This window comes from Spermophilus citellus (assembly GCF_964194105.1).
Source record: "Spermophilus citellus genome assembly, chromosome: X".
NCBI classification, from domain to species: Eukaryota; Metazoa; Chordata; class Mammalia; order Rodentia; family Sciuridae; genus Spermophilus; species Spermophilus citellus.
This window is the reverse complement of record NC_138190.1, coordinates 120,310,939-120,332,724: the sequence shown is the minus strand read 5'-3', so window position 1 is coordinate 120,332,724 and position 21,786 is coordinate 120,310,939. Positions and strand designations below refer to the sequence as shown.

Here is a 21,786-nt window from a genome sequence, read left to right as displayed (position 1 = left end):
TGTAGGTTATAAAGACACGATCACAGAGAAGTAGAAGAAATATATGAGCATGAATAGTACATTTGCACCCTTAATTAGAAACTTGCTCTGACAACACAGTATCTGGATGATGAAAATGGAAACTGATCACAGCCTGAGTGGGAATCCCTTCCCCCATGTACCCCTTATCTAAAGCTCTAACTTACTAATGCTTGCTTCTTGGTATGTAGGGTTTTTATGAATGACTTCAGAAATATCAGTGGTGGAAGAATGGTCATCCTCACTTTTTCTGACCTTTTTTTTTCTTCCAGAAGATATTTCAGGATTTCATGATTACAAGCTGCCTTTCTTAATCACTAGTGACAAGTCATCATTCTTAATAACTTATCTTTCATGGAGAAGTCCTAGTATTATTCAGGATATACAGGCATACGTGGGCAGGCATAGACATCCCTGCCTAGGTTGGTCTTGTTTTACGTAGCTGCAGCCACTTGATGATCAAGCAAAAGAAGAATCATTGCTGAATAATAGGATTTACTAATTCTCTTTTGTAGGTTAACTTGGGTATGGGTAGTGAAAGGATTTATTTCTCTATATAGCAGCTGTTAGAGGCTATGACAGTTCAAAAGTGTCTGGAACCCTTTTAAGAAATCTCTACCCATGTCTTTTCACAAGGATTTCCTTCACGGAGGATTTCAAGAGAATGAAGGTTTAAGTCATTTCAATCTTTCTACCCTTGGATCACCCTGAACTTTCTCCACAACCTGGGATCATGTGCACACATGACTGCTGGCATTACTGGACTCTGGCCACCCAAGTAACCCTAATTCCACAGGGGCAGTTACAATGATTTGCAGAGTTATGTAGTGCTAGGCTGCTAAAAGTCACTGCTGAGAGAGTATTTATAAACATGTAGTTCACAAATGTAGCTCAAACCTATTTAACTACTTGCTAATGGGATCATAATTTAATATAAGTGCAAAGAGCAAATTCAATAATGCATGCATATAACATTAGGAGTTGAAAGCTGTGAGTCATTTTACTAAGGGCCTAACAATGCTAGTGATGGAAACCTATTGAAGAGCATTTGGGCTAACACAGCATTCCAAGAAGCAACTTTTGAGACATGTGGGTGAAGCCAGAGGCATTTCCAAATGATAACCTCTCAAATTCAAAGAAATAGAACCTTTGATTCCACATACTATGAATTTCCCTGAAGGATTTTTTTTTTTTTTTGCCAAATTAGACCTCTGTTCAACTTCCTCTTCTAGAATAGGAATCCAAAACCATTATCAGTTGTAGACTATTTCACATCACATCATTAATTTGTCTGGGAAGACTTCTTACCAATTTGTCCCTGACAAAGACAAGGGGTCCAGTGAAGATACTAAGCTGGAGAATCTAGTTTTGGTTAAAATATGTCCACAGATATTTTTCCAAGTATATAATTAGTATGATTCACTTGAAAATTCTATTTTAACATATATTAAATATTCAAATTATCAACTTTGGTTGGGTTTTATTATGCATAAGTGTATTTTCTTAAGAATAGTTCCTTCCAATGGCACTGAGAGAAGACAGAAACTCAGATGATGAATGTTTCTGAAGACATGTAGGTCATTAGACCACAGATTTTAACTTCTGATGTTATATGCAAGCATCACTTGAGTTTACAAGGAACTCAAATTATGAGTGTTTCTGAAGACATCTAGCTTATTTCCCTGATTCTAGGCAAAATATGCATTGACAGTTCAGTCCAATGGGTGCCATCATCCTCTTTTTTTCTCTAATAGCCATTTTTTCCAGGAATCATAGAAAAATAATCAGTCTTAGCTTATACTCAAACATAGATTACAACAAATGGTGTCTATATATCAGATCTGAAAGCCAGCTACTGGTTGCCATGCCAAGGTACACACCACCCTCTTCTAGCACACATTCTAGCATCCACACATCACATCTACATTTCCAGCAGTGATGCTAGACAGGATACATTAGCAGTCTTACTATGTATATGTATATATATATATATGTATATATATGTATGTATATATATAGCATGTGTATGTATGTGTATATATATGTACATATACATATATATATATAGTGTGTGTGTATATATATATATATATATATATATATATATTTAAGAGTAAAGTATGCTATTGCCTTAGGTCTATATTTTGAGAAATATTTGCTTCAGTGCCAGATGAAATTAAGCAAAACGGTTAATCTAGCACTGGGACCACACTTTTGCCATCTCTGATCAATGGGTATTAGCCTCATGTGCCAAGGGCCAAATGCTATACCGCTCTCTAAAATGTCAAAAGAGAATGGATTTCAATTGTTCTCCATAAAAGACATTTCCCCCACCCTGTTCCACCAACCCCAACTCCCACCCTAACAAAATGTATTTCAGTTAAATCAAATCTTCATGTTTCTTTTCCGTGTCTATCCTACCTTTCAGACAATGGTTCTATAACCTCTCCAAATGAAAGGAAACCAAATACTTTGGTCTTCAGGGGCAGGAAGGGCATAGAAATATACCATTTCAATCTTTGCCACTGCAACCATGTCTTTCCTTTTGGCAATTGTGTAACAGCATTCTTACCTTCAGGCTTTTCACTCCTGCTGCTCTTTCTGTAGTTCTGATGTTGGGCATTTGCTCATTATTTGTCAATAAGAAACACATTCATGTTATCATGATATCACCAAAGGCAAACAATTATGTCCTAATCACAGAAATCATGTTAAGGCCACAAAGTCAATTTTTAAAATTCACAGAATGGAATAATTAAAAAATCTTTTCTTTCTGGATTACATTTTTTTTCCCGGTGGAAGAATTTATCCTTTAACACCATTTGGCAAAATCAATGATTTTGGCAGCCACTGGAATTGTTCAGTTCTCAAGGCAACAAGTTCCTTGCTTGGAGCAGCCATTTGAGAGAACGTGAGGATTTGTTCTTGGGAGGAAGACCTAGCAAGTTCAAGCAGCAAATTTAATCACTATCAGGAAATAAAACTGTCAGGTTCTTCATACTTCCAGGAGGTAGTACCAGCACAGAAACATGCAAACCAACGAAGAGCATAATATACTCACCCTACTCCTCGATCCCAAACCAGAGTCTTGGGGATTCACAGGAACATCTGCTAAGACCAGGAAGTGCCATCGAGCTGTAATGATTCTTGCCTATGCACATAACAGTGTCAATAAAGAGTCATTGGGATCCACCTTAATCTTGGGCGTCCAAAATGTCTATCTTTAGGAATGGCTCCTACTAGTAAAAGGTCCATTTGTTTATGTAGGTAAATGTAGATGCAGATTCATATCCATTACCTAAGGCCCAAGAGTGTCAGACTGTTCTGGGTGTGGAAGAGAAGTGATTAAGAGATGGTGGCACAGTAGAGGAGAATTGTAGACATACAAAGAAGAAGAGGAAGAGGAAGAAAAGGAAGAAGATGAAATACACACAAAACTGAAGATCTCATTTGTACATATGGGAAATATGGTCACAACATTATTCATCTATGTACCACTGACTAAGAAGCTGAGGGAATTTGAAAATAGGCTGTGTCAAAGTGTCACATTTTACTGTCTTTGCATAGATGAATTGCTAAAAGCAAATGCATGGAATTAAAAGAAGATTGCTAGGGATAGGGAGGAGGAGCATGTTTGAATTTCTTAAAAGAACAAACTTTTTTAGGTACTTTAAAAGCACCCACATGAAAAGAAACATCTAATTTTAATTGCAGGCAATTTTCAAATCTATTAAAACAAAGTCTCTAAGTTTTTTTCTCCAATGTGGGTGATGCACATTGGTTAGTTTCTTCTAGTTCCTATATATTTTAACTGCATTTCTATATCAATATTCTGTAAGTCCTAATGATGTCCTACAATTTATTTAAATAATGGAGGTTTAATGGCGTAGCCCTTCCTTGTCCCTCTTTTCCCCATATGCCTTACAAGTTAAGAAATCCATGTACTGTACAATTCTCATTGCACTCAATGGGTTCAGAATGGTCTCATTTAAACATTCTGTTTTATTGTTCCACAAAGCACACAATATGTGCTATTTTTCACCTTGGAAAATATAGCACTGGGAGTCTATTTAAATCCCTGGTAAACTAAAGCCAGGTACAAATCTAGGGTGAGGTAGGATAAGACAACAACTTGTCACCCCAGTCACAAATAGCTTGTTTCATACATCCTTCTCCCTTTAGTAGGGTTAAACTAGATGGGAAAGCCAAACTGGCACCCTTTCCTGAGAGTAAGGCAATGAATATGAGTAGATGGAGGGACCAGAAGAATGTGGGAGTTTGAAGCAACAGATAGCTATGGAAGGAGGCTGACATACCTATATGGTAATTCCCAGCTAAATCCCCATTCTTCTGTGATTTGCAGTGACAGACTTTCACTTGCTCTGTCACAAACTTCTGGTGATGTGCGTTTATCGCTGAAATGACCACTGGCTCTTAATTACTGCTTTTGCACACATGTTGGAATAAAGCACTAACACAAAAGGATGATTTGCAGGTTAAAAATTCCCAAATCACAGCTCTAATTTCCATGATCTTTGCTATACATTTATAGTCCATTAAGGAAGGATCAAGTCTGCTTTGTTTAGGCCTTATTAGCCCACGTTTGAGAAGTTGGTAAATCTAAGACGTGTTTTGGTTCTAGTCTGTGGGTCTGGTTCAAGGGCTGCCCTAGTCACTGACCTTATTCTTAACTTCTTGTATTCAGAAAAAATAAAATAAATAAATTATCTGTTGCATTATTTTAAGTACTTGCACATTTACAGCAGCTTGGAAAGTTGCTGGTTCTTTTGCTAGTAAGGTAACTTTTCTAGGATAGGCTCAGAATGTATAATAGCTCATGCCTGAGAGGAACAAAGTCAACAATTTAACATAATTGCCCATTCATCATTATTTAAAGGTTGCAGGAGCAGAGACTGAGAGATAAGTAATACAGGTATTTCTTCTCCTCCTGGTTTCAGAGATAATAGGTGTGAAAGTGTTTTTGAAAAAGTAAAAGCACTTATAAATGTCAGGCTTTGTGATTATTGTCATTTTTAGTAATCAGTACTGAGTGCTGGAATGGCTTAAATATGCCATTTGCCTAGTAACCAAGCTTGTTGAGAATGAACCTGATTCTTATGGAAACATTTCACATGCAATCAGATTCACATTGCTCATTGGGTAGGTAGATGCAATAAATTGCTGTCTGCAATAATATCACAAGAGGTGACCCTGGAATTCAGCAGACGTTTGTGACAGCATTAGCTGTGTGACCTTCTCAAAGTCACTACCATCTCTGGATCTCACTTTCTGTATGAAATGACAGTACATTCAACAGTCAATTGTCACATTAACTGGGGATAAGATACAATAAATAAGTATAATTCTCAAGCCATTTTGCTAATGCAGTAAAACCTCACTGATTTGGAATAACAGAGGGGAAGGATTTTCTGAATGAGTAAAGCAAGTCATGAGTTGCAAAATAGGTCTGAAGAACGACAGTTTTATTACTTTAGGTCTATTTTGTAATTCAAACTGACTATAAGACATTGCCTTAGTGGAGGTCCTTGTGAGAACTATTTTAGCAGATAGATTTGTAATGATTATGATTATATCTAATAAGTGCTTCTAGTGTTTGCAAAGGGTTTGTTCTCTTAAGGACAAATTCAACTAAAGAGTCTAAACTCTTCATTTATTTAATAAACCTCCCTTGTCCCCATCCCTAATAATATAAAGTTAACTTTTAGACTGGTCCCTGTATAGTTTATCCCAAAATTATTAATTAGAGAGCTCCAAATTGATGAACTTCACTGCCATTTTTCTCTCATTCTCCATTGATTCGTGTTTAGCAACACCACTAAGTAATGGTAAAGTGGACTCAGATTCATTTTTTGCTCCTTCTCTTGCTCACTCTCAGAAAACAGCAGATAGCAATAAGGAAGAAGATAAAGACAAGCTCCTCTATAATCCAGAAATGGAATAAACAATTATGGAAATGCAGCACTGTTATCCACAGTTGAGAAAGGGATTGATTTATATTGAAAGGTTGACTGAAGGAATGACCAAGAAAAGTTATTTGAAAGATGGCTGGTAGATAGGACTATGATCAAAGAAGTTGGAAACATGATCTGCTGAAATATTTTATATTTACATATTGAAATTCAGATAATCTGGAAATTGTGAACTGGCAATAAAGTTACTTGATAAACTTTGCAGCAGTACTAACTGAGGAAAAAAAAAAGAGCTTGATTGTTGGTTGTAATTAGGAAATAGTTGGTCTAAAGTTTTGAGGTCTTCACAATACCAAAACATATGGTGAAAAGTAAAAATTCAGCCAAATATGTGCAGATTTTTTGTTTCTATTATATCAAACATTTGGTTATTTGAAAGCTTCTGGGCACTTGGCATCATGTGGATTGTTTAGAGTCATCTTGATAGAGTCCATGGCTCCTTTTTTAACCATGCTGAGTATGAATGATGAATTCATGAGAGCAATGTATCCAATCCAGCTCAATTTTCTTTCTGCAGCTCACTTCAATGATACAATTAAGTTCTCCATGGCCTGCTAATAATATGAGAAAAAGACCAGGAAGAAGGTGCTAAATACTTTGGGCATCGGGTTAGCCATTGTAAAAATCAAATGAACCAAAAGCTTGGCTAAATTGTCAATGTCATCAGTTCACATTGGTGGGACAGGAAGTTACTGTATTTTTTGACACACAGTAAAACCTTGATTAATTGGAATCCATAGGGGATGCGTGGGATTTTCAATAAGAATACTCATTTTGTTTCATTCTTGGCTAATAGCATGTTTTCTTAAAATGCTTGTTTCCGCTTTCTTGCCTCAGAGAAGCAGCCTTTAATGTTTGAGGGTCAATCCAGATGGAGAGACGTTATAGGAGAAAGAGCTGAATGTGACCTAATGACAGGTTATCTCTTGGCAAGTGATTAAAAAATTAATTCCTTGAGGTCTTCTTTTTTTTTTTTTTGGTACTACTGAGGTTTTCTCATCAATGTGAAGTTCCGAGGGGGGTGCAATTCAGTTAGTTGGGACACTGGTGAGGAGAGTTCTCGTTAATCAAGGTTTTACAGTAAAAGACCTTGTCAATGCCTGGTGAGATTATTAACTGAAGTTGATTGCTTTTAAAATTTATTTCTTTGCAAGTACTCTGGATCAGTGTTTCCAAACCCATATTACACTGCAGACTGGCAAACTAACTTTTCCGCTTGGATCCTGAGGGTTGGAGAGGGAAAGAGAGGAGCAGAGGTACAGCCATTGTCTCTGAAGGAGAAAAGTTTTGGCTTGCCTGTCTGTTGCTTTGTGGTTGGGAAACACTGTTCTTCACCTTAAGATGCCCATGGTATCTTGGTTGTTATAAGAGCTGATCTCACATGCTTCAATATAATTCTCATGCCCCTTGGGCCACGGAGGATTCTGTTTTCAGGTCCTCTCCTGTACTTACCCAATGTGTCTTTCCATGACTTGGTATCTTGACTTCTGAGTGAGCCCCTATTTCATGTTGCTTGGATGATTCATTTTAGCCCCGAAGAGTGTTAGGAACCAAAGGAATGCCAAGTAAGATGGGTTTTCTCATGGTGGCAGCCTGGATAACAATTAGACCTACCTGAACCAAGAACATGGCTAAAGAGAAGCCAAATCAAGGATTCACACACAAATAGTACCACAGGCGACGCACTTGTTTAAATACACAAAATAACTTGGCAAAGTCTCTATATGTGATGACCTATTGAAGAAAGACCCCATTTAACTTGAAACCCGTCTAGTTCTTTGGTTTTCAAGTTAAGTGGGGCCTGCTTAAATAGGCCATTACATACAGAGAACAACATTTCACCACTCATACACATAATTGAATAAGTCACCCCTACTCAATCAACCAACTTGTGTGTAACCATCACATCCTAGGGGAAAAAAAATACTATAACCTGACTTTTCAGTAGATGAATCTGATTTCTCACATCACTCAAACGGAGGCAGGTGGGAACAGTATAATAGGAAAGCCTTGGACTAGGCAACTAGCCTGGTGTGTGAGGGGAGGGAGGGGGGTGGACAGGGAGCCTCTGTCTGGGAGTTTAAGAAGGGACCCAAGTTAGATCAAAAATATGGGCAGTGCCCTAAAGTCTTTCTGATTCCCAGAGCTGCCAGGCAGGGGAATAACCTGGTCATTCCACTTTATGTGTGAGTCTTGTGCTCTCTCCTCAATAATAAAATAACAGTCTTGCCGATTACTCGTCACTAAGGGTACCCGGTTGTGGTGACATTGAGGCTGACCTTGGAGTCACCGCCCCCGCTGCCGCACTCTCCTTTGTCGTACCACCATTTGTTTTTCAATTTGTCCAAGAGGCCTTGCTCATTCAGTTTTAATACTGCCAGGTTAACAGCATTTCTTGAAACGATAAAACATAACTTGTAAGAAAATGCACAAATGCTTAGGAAATCGTTAACGTATAAAAAGGAGCACAAGAGGACAAATTGGCTAAATTTCACAGAACGTGGAGCTATAAAAATGTCTGTACAGCAAATACAGGGTTAAATATTGGAAGGTGGCATGGAGGATAACATTTGCTCAAAACTGAAGTGTGCGGGATGGGGAAATTGTCTTTGAGAAAAAAAGTAACAAGAACACCACATCCATGCAATTAACATTCGTCACATATGGCACCATAACTTGGCTTTTACCATTTAAATTGAAAAAGCCGTTGAACTGTAAAATTAAAACAGCAACAAATAGTCAGAGAGGACAACACAGAGAGAGAACATTAAAAAAATGGATGCATTAAATAGATGAAACCATAATTTACCGTCTTATTTAACTCCATGGAATATTGTAGATTTTAAACTTTTAAAAGTTACCTCAAAATCCACAAGAAAGAAAATGACAACAAAATGCATCAGGGTAGGTGGAATACTATAACAACACGGATATTGTTATATTATTCCACCCACCTTAATGCTGAGCCTTTAGGGGTTGCCACACCATAGCCTTTGGAATCCAGATTTCCACCAACTTTCATCGTATCGCACGGTTTTCTCTGCTCAATGTACTCATTCATGGTTGACTCCAGCAGGAAGGCGAACTTTCCCTTGGACTTCCGCACTCGGGCCACCCCATCTGCTGTTGTTTTGGTAAACACAGATGGCTCTGCCGATTTCATGTAAGACCACATTTTCTCGTACACAGCAATTTTGGATCTCTGTAACAAAGACATAAGAGTTCTTCAAACTGTCAGATACAAAATCTGGGAGAGGCTTTACTGCAGGAGTTGTCAAACATTTTTGATTGCAGTCCACAGTAAGAAAAATGTGTTCCACTGCAACCTAGCAGACACTTTCAGACATATGTCAATGCCTTTCTAAAACAGGTTTCTCAAAATACTCCCCCCCCTTACAACGTGTGATGTCCTCTGATATTTTCTATTCTAATTCACTTTGAAAAATGCTGGTCATGATCCACTGAATTGATTTCATGACCCCACTAATTGGTTACAATCTGGTTTGAAAAACACTTCGTGATTTCAATCTTCCTCTCAATGAAGAAATCTTTCCCCATGACACCCCGCTATCTCCTATGTAATCCTTAGTTGCCTGAAAAATGTTATGGAAGAGTGTAAAATCATTTTAGCCCATCCCAGCACAGGACATCAATTTTTGCAAGAAAGCACTTCCATATTCTTAGCTGATCTTTGTTTCTCTATAACCTCCACCTTTTAGCACTGCTGCTAGAGCTATGTGAAGTAGTTCTATATATCCTTTTGCACTGTGATCCTTCAGTTGTTGCAAAGCTTTTATTATGTCTCTTCTTCATCTCTTGGTTAGAAACTCCACTGACTGATGCTGTTTGCAGAACTCTCACATCTATGGTATCCCCAGGTGTGTGACCATAATAGAATTTTTAAAAAACCCACTTCTTGTTATTGGAGCATTATTTTCTATCAATGTTGCCTGAGTTTGCACTAATGTGTTTAGTCATTCATTCATTCATACAACAAATATTTATTGAGCATCTGTTATAGACAAACACTCTACTGGAGGTGTGAAAAATATTATAGAGTGAATAGAGTTCTTCTCTCAATTCAGGTTGAGGACAAACCAAAACTATGCTTTTTGATCAAACCAAGTCTCCCTCATCTTTACCTTCTTGAATTTTGAATTTCATCCTATTAAATTTCATTGCAATTCAAATGGTCTTTAACACACATATTAAATGCTTGATGTGTCTCTAGTTCTGTTACTCATCCTGGAAAATTAAAGAAAGAACAATCACAATGACCCCCAAACTCCCAATTGAGTTGGGAGCTAGTTGTTACGGAATGCAAACCCTGCAGGAAAATTCTAAGATGGTATTTGACAAAAGGTGAGATAGCATGGCAAAACCCACAAACATATACGATATTTTCAAGTGTCCTTCTATGAGGTTTCCTATATATCACAACTGTTTGATTAGTTATTTAGTTGCTCTCCTCTGAACTTTGGCCAGATGCATTGCATTTTTCTTGAGGCTTGCTTGGACTGGTCCAAAGGATTCCAGGGGGCTGGAACACCCAGAGCTCTCCCTATGAAAATTAAGCATTATGGCAATCAGACTCTCACTGAGGCCCTCAATGAGTCACTGAATCTGTTCACTGAGAAGGGAACATGCTTGGTTTGCATAAAGTACAGCAAAAAGCTAGTAGGTCTGAAGCTGAATGAACCAAAGGGAGAGTGGTAGGAAATGAGCTTAGAAAGATAATTAGAGATAAGATCTTGTAGGGTCTATTATAGGTCATGATAAAAAGTTTGGATTTATTCTACATGTGATAAGAAACTAATGGAAGATATTTGAGGAAGTGTGTGATAGGATCTGATATAAAGTTTTAAAGGATTGCTCTGATGTATGGAGAATAGACTATAAGGTGGGCCAGAGTGGATGCGAGGAGATTAGTTTGGAGGTTGTTCTAATAGTCCAGGGGATAAAATGTCTGTGACTTGGACTGGGGTGGGAGCAATGGAAGTGGAAAAAAAGAGACTGGATTCAATATATGCTTTGGGGAAAGAGCAACCAAGTCTTGCTGACAGATATCTCCAACTAATGGACCTATAGACACTTTCAGATTAAACACTTTCAATCCAAACTTATTTTCTTCCTTACACAGTCTGGCTCTCCTTCTACATTATACCAACAAATCACTGCCCATCCAAGCTAGGTTTGGTTTTACTCTTCCCATGCTCTCTCATTATGCCATGCTTATTCTAGCACAGAAAAGCCTGCAAAATCTATCTTTTCTTTTTCTTTCTGTTCTCATGATCATTGCCCTCCCTTGGTCAGACTCTCATCACTTGTTTTGGTCTGGACTCTATTGTCTCCTGACTGGCAGTCTCCTTGCTTAATTTCTCTCTTCAATTTATCCTCCAGTTATTCTTCCAAAATGCAAATATGCTCATGTTACTTCCTTCTTACAAATCTTCTGATAGTTCCCTAATACCTGCAGGATAATATCCAAACTCCTCTGAATTATATTCAAGAGTGCTTAGGATGTTGGATGCTCTTCTGTACTCCAGTCACACTGGACTGCTCACTGTTTACTGAAATAAGCCACATACTTTCATGTCTTATGCCTTTGATTATGGTTTTGCTTCTGCCTGAATTGCTTTATTCATCCTACAAGATCCAGAGCAAATGTCACAAATTCTGTGAAATCCTTCTGGACTCTCTGCTGCTCCCACAGAAGTGCTTTCTTGGTTGTTCTGCCAAAGCACGTTGCTCATACCTTTGCTATAGAACTTCTCACATTGTGTTAATATGAATTGTGTATGTATCTGCCTTTCCTTTGTTACTTGAGCATTTCCTGAAGACAAAGTTCATGCCCTATTCATCTTGGTACCCACTTGGCAGCCAGCAAAATGCCTGATACATAGTAGCCCCTAAAGATATGTTTACTTAATAACTAAAGCTTAGGGTTGATTAGTGTGACAGCCAGATTGCTGGTCGAAGGTATCAGAAGGTTGGTTAGAAATGGCTACCAGTGCTTGCTTTCTAGTACTGTAGAATTATAGAACTGAAGTTTTCCCAAAGGTCATTGGGTCCAGTCATCCAATAAACCAACCAGGATGCATGCTTTGCAATCGTCTTTTAAAATCCTACTTTACCTGCATCTGATGCCCAAACCAATAACTATTCCCTTTATAGACCATAATAATCAAAGTGTGAATAAGCAAATAATGAAATCTCACCCATAGACATTTATGCTTATAACATAAATTTTCCTCATCTGACACATAATGAAATAAATTGTCAATGACTTTATTTCAACAAGAGTTTCCTAGTCTATTGCCCAAAGAAGTAAAAGCAAATAATTCAGACATAAAGAAAATATAAAAATAATGTAAGAATTCCTGTGTACCTGCCAGAAAGCTTAAGAAATTGAACATTATGAAGTTCATTGAAATTTATCTTCTCCTCCCTAGTTGTGTACTCCCCACTCACCAAAAGGAACTACTATTCTAATTCATCCTTTATCATTCCCTTGTACCTCTTTATTCTTTTATTAGAGAAAACATATTCCCTTTGTAATGGTTATTATAGCACTTCAATCTATGGATACACAATACTTTATTTACCCAATCCCCCTTTGAGGGACTCAGATCAGTTCCAGTATTTTTTTTTGTCATTATATATAATACAGTATTTTTGTGTACTTATAGAGAGGTACTTTATATTCTTCATCTTGGCTTAATAAGACTGGAGTACAAGGTGGGGTGGAGAGGAGGAGGTTTCTGACCAATTTGTCTCTAACACTATTTGCAAGTAGGTCATTGATTCCAAAGAGAAATTTCTAAGGCAAGGGCAAAGGGATCCATGAATTCTGATCCAAGTGTAGTATAATTTGGACTCGTTTACTTCATCATTTACTTTAGCTCTTTGATTGCTGATACAGGTTAAAAGGTTTATTCCTTTAGGTAATGATGCATTTCTGGGAGAATAAATGACAGTGCTTAAAGTGGGCACTTTAAATGTGTGTGGTGTACATGCAGCAGATATTAATGAACACAGTGAATGACAAATTACTTAGTGGCAGAAATGATTGGGCCCTGGTTGATAACTGAATTCTGAAGGAGGTTAGAAAGGGGAAAAAGAAATGACTCATAAGTGAAAAAAATTAAGCTGAAACGTTTCTCTTCCTAACTAGTATTTAAGTGACAGTATAACATTCAGAACAAAATAAAGGAAAAAAATCACTAGAATTTTCTTTCTTTTTTTATCATCTGTCTTATTTTGCCTGAAATATCAAAAGCAATAAAAGGGATTGAATCTTAGTTCAATCATCTGGGAGAAATTTAGAAAATTATGAGCAGGATGTGTAAAAACAAGTTCATTTTTCTCCAACTTGCTATGATTTTATTCTTTTATCCCACAGAGCACCACTTTGTATCAAAGAAGGAACAAACACAGTTATGCAGAGAGGTTATGAGAAATTCTCATAGAACTGACAGATAATTAGCTAATGAAATAAAAAGAGAAATGCATGATTGAAGGAGAAACAGATCATTCCCTAAAGGAAGATACAATTAAGGGAGTCAACAGTTGTAATTCCAACTATTTGTAATGAATCAAGAAAGTTAAAAATATAGAGAAATTTTTCTTTTTGTAGTGGTGAAAATTTGAATCTTAGGCCCTCTTAGTCTGGTGCAAGGAAGCAAGTGCTGAGTAAGTCACTTGGTCCAACACTCATTATCTCTTTGCAATGCAATGGTGTTGGTTGTTTCTAGTCATCGTGCAAACAGTGGCTCTCTAGTGCTAAAAGTATTCTTCTGTAGACCAATGTAAGCACAAGGTAAAGTAATAGTGCTGTGGTTAAGGGTGCAGAGTCAGATTACTTGGGGTTGAATCCCTCTTGCTAGGTCCATAAATTATCTAACCTCTATATGCCTTGATTACCTCATTTACAAAATGGAATGAATTTTTTTTATAAAACAATGTCTATTTCAAAGATTTATTGGGAGAAATTTAATTTATTGGGAGAAATACATTCTTAGAACAGTACCTGAAACACAGGAAGTGGTGAAAAACATGTATTTTGCATAATGTATTGAACATACATTTAACATACATATATATTCTGCATATGTATTTAACATAATGTATAAAACATTGTGTATTTTATTGTAAAGAAAGTATAATTCATTTTAATGGCAGAATTTATTTTAATAGCATTGTAAATTAGTTTTATGCCATATTTATGGAATGATTTCCTTTTATGAGGGCTATCATGTTAATTTTTAATGGTATGTTTGGGTCTCCAGACATATTCTTGAAGAATTCCCATGGTCTACTGTTAACAAAAATTGTTATCATTGGATTTTGCATTTTTCAAATTTTGTTGGTGGGGGGAAATGGGTAAAATGGCAAATTTTCCTTTTTAAATTTATGTTTTATAGTTTTTTTTGAGTTTCTACATTAAAATCCTCATTAACCAGATCACTGTTTCTGGGGAAATCTGATGAATAAAATTTTCTGTTTTCTTATGAGTTAAAACAGAATATCCACTTGGTCAGTAGAACATCCAGTTGGAGTCTATAGAATAATACAATATCACGGCTAGAAGTTACCTTCAAATCTATCTTGTTCAGCCTCCCACCCAGTGAAGCAATAGCTTCTTAGTTCTAATGACTCTAGTGGTGAGGTACTCTAGCTCACAGAAATTTAGGAGGTACCTAATTCCATGGGGGTAATTCAAGTTGATAGAAAGTTCTTTTTATTAGGCTGACATTCTTAATGAAAGTGTCTTCTATCCAATCCTACTTTGGTTTCTGATTGAATCAGCCAGTTGCCACTTTCTGCTTCCATTTTTCTGTTATATGTAGCACCAATTTTATTGCTTACTAATGGTGATCCCAGGCAAATCTGAGATTTTCAGAGTATGGAGCATGTCTTTTTTGTCTCTGCATGCCAAGTATCTAGCATAATGCCTGGCATGTAGTAAATTCTCAGTATGTGTCTGTGGAATGAATGAATATTAAAATTGAAGTGCCATTGCTAGTTCTAATTCTTCATTCTTTAGTGACTCAGAATAATATGCTCTTTTCCATACAATGTACAGCCTGAAATCTGTTACCACAATGACCATTACAATGTCACCTGTTAATTGCCTCTCTTACAGGCTAAACATTTTAAGGGCCTTCACTTGTTGCTTATATGACATGAATTCTAGTCAACTCCCCTTTTCTGGTCATACTCTTCTAGATGCTTTTTAATTTTTCAAAGTCCCTTCTAAAATGTCCCCTCAGCCTTAATCACAAATATGTCTGATGTACTGGCATTAACACAAAGGACAACAGAACCATCTCTTCTCATGATTTGGACATGAACATAATTTTCCCCTTCAATGCTTTTCCAAAAGTTGATAGTCCAGAATTAACTGAATAAACAAAAGAGACTGATAAACTGGAAGCATAATTATCAACAGAAGCATAGCATAAACAAATTTCTTTTATGGTATTAATTTACTGTTAGAGTGCAAAGGATTGCATTATTTGCAAAGAGAGCACTATTGGTGTTTGTGACATATCTATGACCCAAACATGTTTGATGTGTTCTGAATGAATAGTTTGAGAGAACAGAATGAAGGCAAGGTCAGGGGAAGATGGCTTTAGGCTCTTTGTATCCCAGTGTCCTAAAGAGGACAGAGCTTTATTTATTTATTTGGCCACTGTTCCAACTATGCCTGTATAGTTCATTTCCATTACTACCTTGTACATATACACCAAAGAGAGGATAGAATTGACTTTGGGGTGCTCAGCCTCCATCCCACTCTCCCTATTGCATTGTCTGCCTCCCTCGGACATACATCCTGTACCCCTTTTTTGGCATCAGCAGTCTTGGTCCTCATGGAGATGTTCACTGATATTACAAGGGCTTCTGTTGCCACAGAACAAGGGATTGTTTCATTTGAACAGGGGATTTGTGTCTCCAGAAGAAGAATGGATCTCTGATCTCTTGGCATTGTAAAAGGGGCTTTTAGGAGCTGGAGAAGTACAGTTCTGTGTATAGGACACTAGGAGAAGGAAATATGGTAAAAGGTCCAAAGAGAAATGACTTTACCTCTCTCCTTTTGCCTTGTCTAACTTTATTATGGACTACTTATTGCTTGACAATTTAGTCAACTTCTTCTCTAGACCATACCTTTTAAACTATAGTATGTTTTTAAACTATAGTATGTTTTTTCTTCTTAGTCATTTAGCTCCTCCTGCCTCTTAATAAAGGCTCAGATGTCATTGCTAGCTGGTACAAATTCCAAAGGGTGGCTTTGGGTGTCAGTGTACCTGACCTGAGCACTAACAGAACTCCTATGTGCCTTGTGTTACCTTTGGACATTTAGGAGCAAATGTTGCCTCACAGAATTTATCAAATACCAGGATATGGACAGGTGATCCTTAGAGGGCAAGCCACTAGAAGGAAAGGAAGCTGGTGATGCAGCTGTTCTAGAGAGTTCCTAACTTGCCCTCTTCTACCCCGTATTCTTTGCCTTTTTAAATATCTGTGCTTGTGTGTCCTAGTTAGGTGGGAAAGTAGGAGACTAGGAGTTTAAAGTTGTGGATGGGGTAGACCTACTCTTAAGTTCTTTAGCAAAGTCATAAATCTCAGTTCTACAGAAATTGTTTAAGTTTGTGACCCTGACAATGGAAATTTCAAATACTTGGTTTAGACCCATGAATGTTGCCTATGATACAACTTTTCAGATATTCCTCTTCTTTACTCACAGAGGTCTCACATTTGTTAAACTAAAAGCAGGAGATAGTTGAATACCATTAAACTTTCTGATTGCAAGGTGTAAAATTCTATTTGCAAATGTAAAATATCTGTTTCTGGTTAGCAAGGTAATTTTACACATGCCATCACTGAACCCCTACAGTAGCCCTGTGAGGTCGGTCCAGCAGCTACTTGTTTGTTCATTGATTAACCCTCAGCACCAAGAATAGTATAGTGTCTGAGCCCAGTAATGCTCAGTAAATATTTGTTTAATGAATAAATAGGTTGAATTCATGTTTTATGATTGAGGGAATTCAGGGTAAGAGAGAGTGTTATGGTTTAGATGTGGTGTCCCCCAAAAGCTCATGTGTGAGACAATGCAAGGTTTGGAGGATAAATTATTGGGTTATACCCTTAACATAATCAGTTAATTAATCCCTGACTAAGAAGAAAGTGGAGGCAGGTGTGGCTGGAGGAAGTGGTTCATTGGGGGCATGGCTTTGGAGTATATATTTATCTGACAAGCAGCAATGTCTCTCTGTTTTCTGATCATCATGTGACCTGGTTCCCTCTGTCACACTCTTCCTCCATGACATCCTGCCTCACTTTGAGACCTGAGGAATAGAGCCTGCTGTCTATGGATTGAGACGCTGAAACTGTGAGTCCCCAAATAAACTTTTTCTCCCCTACAATTGTTCTGCTCAGATCTTTCAGTCACAGCAGCAAAAAAGCTGACTAAAACAGAGTTAACAACCAGAGGTGTCCAAGTAGGCTTTTGCCCATTTGCTCATTTCTATCCATCTACCCCGAAATCACTACCAATAGACAAGTCTGGGAAAAACTGTGTGCTTGCTGGTGAGGAGTTGCCAGTTAAGTCTCAACCACAATGTCACCTTGAAGGATCTCCTATGTAGAAATTTGAGGATTTGCCGCTGACTCAATAACTTGCCCCAGGTCACACAGCTAATGAGGAACAATGCTGAGACACCTCTCAAGTCTGCTGAATTGAAGGATACAGACAGGTTTTTCCCAACAACCCCAGCCTCCTTTGCTGTAACACTCACAATATTGTTTTTGATAAAAAAGAACAACTCACCTTCAAAAACATTGTTTACTTTTTGTCCAAGCTTTTGTTTTAGAATTAGGATAAATTGTAAATTAATACCAGTTCCTTCCCACTAAGACACTGGAATTAGTCAATGTTCTTGTCACTGTAACAGTCCCCTAGTGTCCATAGTTCACTACATGAGGGGTCAGAGCAATTTGAGGCAGAAGAGGAAGAGCACATCTGGCTTGCTAAATGCATCTGATACATGTTTATTTTTTTCCATAAGTGCTTTGAACAAATCAGTAGCTCTGATGAAGTGCATTTGCAAACTGGAATCATAGGATTTTACATTTCCCTCCAAAGCAAAGGAAATGGTTTCCATTTTGATTTGGAACAAGGCACACAGGAAATGATTTCATTTCCAAAGTATGATTGAAACCCTGATTTCATTGTCTTTCCTTCACTGAGGTTTGCACATTTTAAAAACTTTCAGAATTCAGACAAGTGCTGCTTGTCAGTTTCCGTTGGCTTCAATCAGCGACTGTCTTGTGACTGTGTTTTGGTGAAAACAGGGAAGAAGGGAAAGAAATGCTGATTTCTATTCTTAACTTTTCTATTGGTATATTATGATCCTGCCTGACTTATTTTGGGGGCTGGGCTCTTAGATAACTTTAGTTTTGGAGCTGGAGGTCACTTTTGCCTAGACCTTGAGAGATGTCCTAAAATGTCAAGTACTCACTCCAAATGCCTTTGTCTAACATTTTCAAACTGTATTCTAAATTCCGAGGACAGGTTTCCCTCTACCTCAAGGAGTGCTATTTCAAATGTCTCCTTTCTAAAGTTATAGATGACAACTTAGCTATGTTTCCAGTGACCTTTCTAGGGTCCCTTCCTGGCATGCAAATTCAGTTGTTATTCTAATTCATCTTCTGCCTTTCTTGCCAAGTGAGACTAAGCATATTTTAATGGGTTGAAAGTAATGTTAGTGGCTGCGAGACTTTGAAATCCAGAGTCAACAAACTCTTGATGAAAATGTTTCTAAGGTTCTGTTGCCCTATTCTGTGGGGTAGGGAATAGAGGAAGGAACATAGTATCCTTTACTTCTGTGCCTCCCAATCAGAAATAATTTAGTCTCCCAGGAAATATTCAGCAACATTTAGAGACATTTTTTTTTTTTTTTTTGGTACCAGGGACTGAGCTCAGGGGCACTCTACCACTGAGCCACATTCGCAGCCCTATTTTGTATTTCTTTCTTTCTTTCTTTCTTTTTTTTTAATTTAGAGACAGGGTTTCAGTAAGTTGCTTAGCACCTCTCTTTTGCAATCTTCCTGCCTCAGCCTCCTGAGATGCTGGGATTTTTTAATTGTCATAAACTGTAAAGTGGAGCACTACTGGTATCTAATGAGTATAAGCTAGGGACACTATTAAAAATCCTACAATGCACAGCACAGTTCCTATAACCAAGAATTATCTGGTCTCAGATGTCAATAGTGCTAAGGTTGAGAAACCCTGCTAATGGAGATATTATTGAGTGGGGAAAGCATTCATGAACTAGCATTTAATTGAGCACATACTTTGTACCAGGCTCTACTTTATGTGTTTTACATGTGCCAATTCATATAATCCTCATAACAACTCTAAGAAATAGATTATTTTGTTACCCTATTTTTAAAATGCAGAAACATAGGCACGGAGAAGTTAAATAAATTGCCAAGGCCACATAGCTGGTACATGGGGAACTGGGAACCCATGTAGGCTTCAGTTTGTGTTCTTAACTACTACAATACACTACATTTTCCCCAGATAGGCTATTGAATGATTATCAGTCATATAGTAGGACTGGGCTTGGGTCCACCCAAATTCTGCTTGAAATGATGCCTAACTTCAAAGGGTATGTTCTTGTTAGTATTCCTACCCTGAAATGTGAGCTTGAGGACAAAGGTATCTTGCTCCTAATGAACATATAAATCCTACTTTTAAAACCAGAAATTGACAAGTTATATTTTCCTCCTTATTTTGAGAATGAAAATACATAATAATGGACTATGAGGATTTTTATCAAGTAAGACTGTGACTCAACTTTTTTAAAAATATTTTTTTTTAGTTGTAGATGGACACAATACCTTTATCTTATTTATTTTTATGTGGTGCTGAGGATCAAACCCAGTGCCTCACATGTGCCAGGCAAGGGCTCCACCACTGAGCCACAACCCCAGCCTGTGAGTCAACTTTTATTATTGCAGATACTCCTCAATTTTCACTCCCTCTCCTGAGTGGTGCCACCTTTATCCCTCCTTTCCCCATGTTCCTTACTAGGCACAATATGTTCTTCCCCACCCCACCCTAATATCAGGAAAAGATGATAAATGTTTATACTGAGGTGTAAATGATAGACAATAAAGTGTGATTCTCCTAAAAGGAGAACTTGCATTTTAGCAAACAAACAAACAAAACACCCAAAGGAATGATAGCTTAATGGTGGATATATCAACTGGGTAAACAAGGTGTGTGTGTGTGTGTGTGTGTGTGTATATTGAAAAACTGACTTCGCTGACTATGCGCCTTCATGTTGAGACTGTAGACTCCGTTTTCCAAATAAACAATGGGCCACAGAGAAAGTGTGCCTGCCATACCTTTTTACTACTAAATAGAGCAAAGCCTAAATTCCCTTTTCCCCAAGCCATAGATTGCCTCTAGGCCTGCTATCACTATTGAACACTCCAGGGTCATTTCTCTCAATAAAATTTTATCTTCTGCAATTCAGAACCTATCACCCCTGACCAACTGTATTTTTACTTTCTATAACTAAAATATTCAAAAGATATGTCCAATACTCGTTATTCTTGAATCAATTAATTGTAGTGCAGAGACCAAATCTGACAACGTGCATCTGAAGAAGTGAAAGGAAAAAAAATGGTATACTGTTAGAATAATCTATTCTGGAATTGCAATATTTTGTTTCCACAGTGGCCATTTCTTCCAGGTCCCCAGAGAGAGAATTATTTTCATATTGAGGGGAAAAAAGCAATAAAGAAAATAAAGGATTTACTTAGGAATATCCAGAAGAGCCCAAATTTTCTACTTAATGTTTTAAGGAGTGTTATGTACTCGAAAGGAATTAAATGGATGAAAAGTTCTGTTAAAGCCAGCTCACATGTTCTCTAACTGTTGGTGATATATCCCTGGGAAACTATTGATGACTTCTCCAGTGATTCTGATTTAATTGGCCCAAGGTGGGGCCAACATTTAAAAGCAATGCTTCTTAGGTGATTCTACTCTGTGATATGAATTTAGAATAATTAAGGATGATCCTACAATAGCAACAACTCACTTCCAGTTATTGCAATGAGTACTGACAATTAGAAGGCTACAATTTATTGAGCACTTACACACACCAGGAATGGTGCTTCACACAGTGTATAAGTATTGCTTAAGATGATCTTGTGCTAGGCATGGTGGTGCACACCTGTAATCCCAGTGGCTCAGGAGGCTGAGGCAGGGGGTTCATGAGTTCAAAACCAGCCTCTGCAACTTAGTGAGGCACTAAGCAACTTAGCAAGACCCTGTCTTAAAATATATAAAATGGTCTGGGGATATGGCTCAGGGGTTAAGCCCCCCTCCCCAGGCTTGATCTCCAGTTTAAAAAAACAGATGATCTTGTGAAACCCATATTATCCCTGTTTTCTTGAGGAGGTAATTAAGGCTTATAGAAGTTAATTTACTTGTTCAAGATGACACAGCTGGTTAAATATCCAGCCCTGACATCACTAAACTTAAGGCTCATTTATCCAACTACCCACCTGAAATCTCTACTTGAAGATCTCATAGGCATCTCCAACTTTGCATGGAAAAAATAGAACTCCTGATTCTTCCTATCCATGCTGGCTACTTTTGTCAGTGTTGTACAGAAAAAAAAAAATGGCTCCACCATCCAATTTGTCTAGTTGCTTGGGCCCAAATCTTACTCATCCTTAACTTTTTTCTTTGCCTCATATT

At 37.6% G+C, this 21,786-nt stretch overlaps 1 protein-coding gene across 1 annotated transcript in view; it reads right to left on the bottom strand.

The window, feature by feature from the left end:
* Positions 1-21,786, bottom strand: part of GRIA3 (glutamate ionotropic receptor AMPA type subunit 3) — a 272,552-nt gene that overhangs the window by 16,506 nt on the left and 234,260 nt on the right. The window contains exon 13 of the mRNA XM_081278184.1: positions 8,963-9,210. Within this exon, the coding sequence (XP_081134310.1) occupies positions 8,963-9,210 (248 nt within the window). The remainder of the gene's footprint in view (positions 1-8,962; positions 9,211-21,786) is intronic.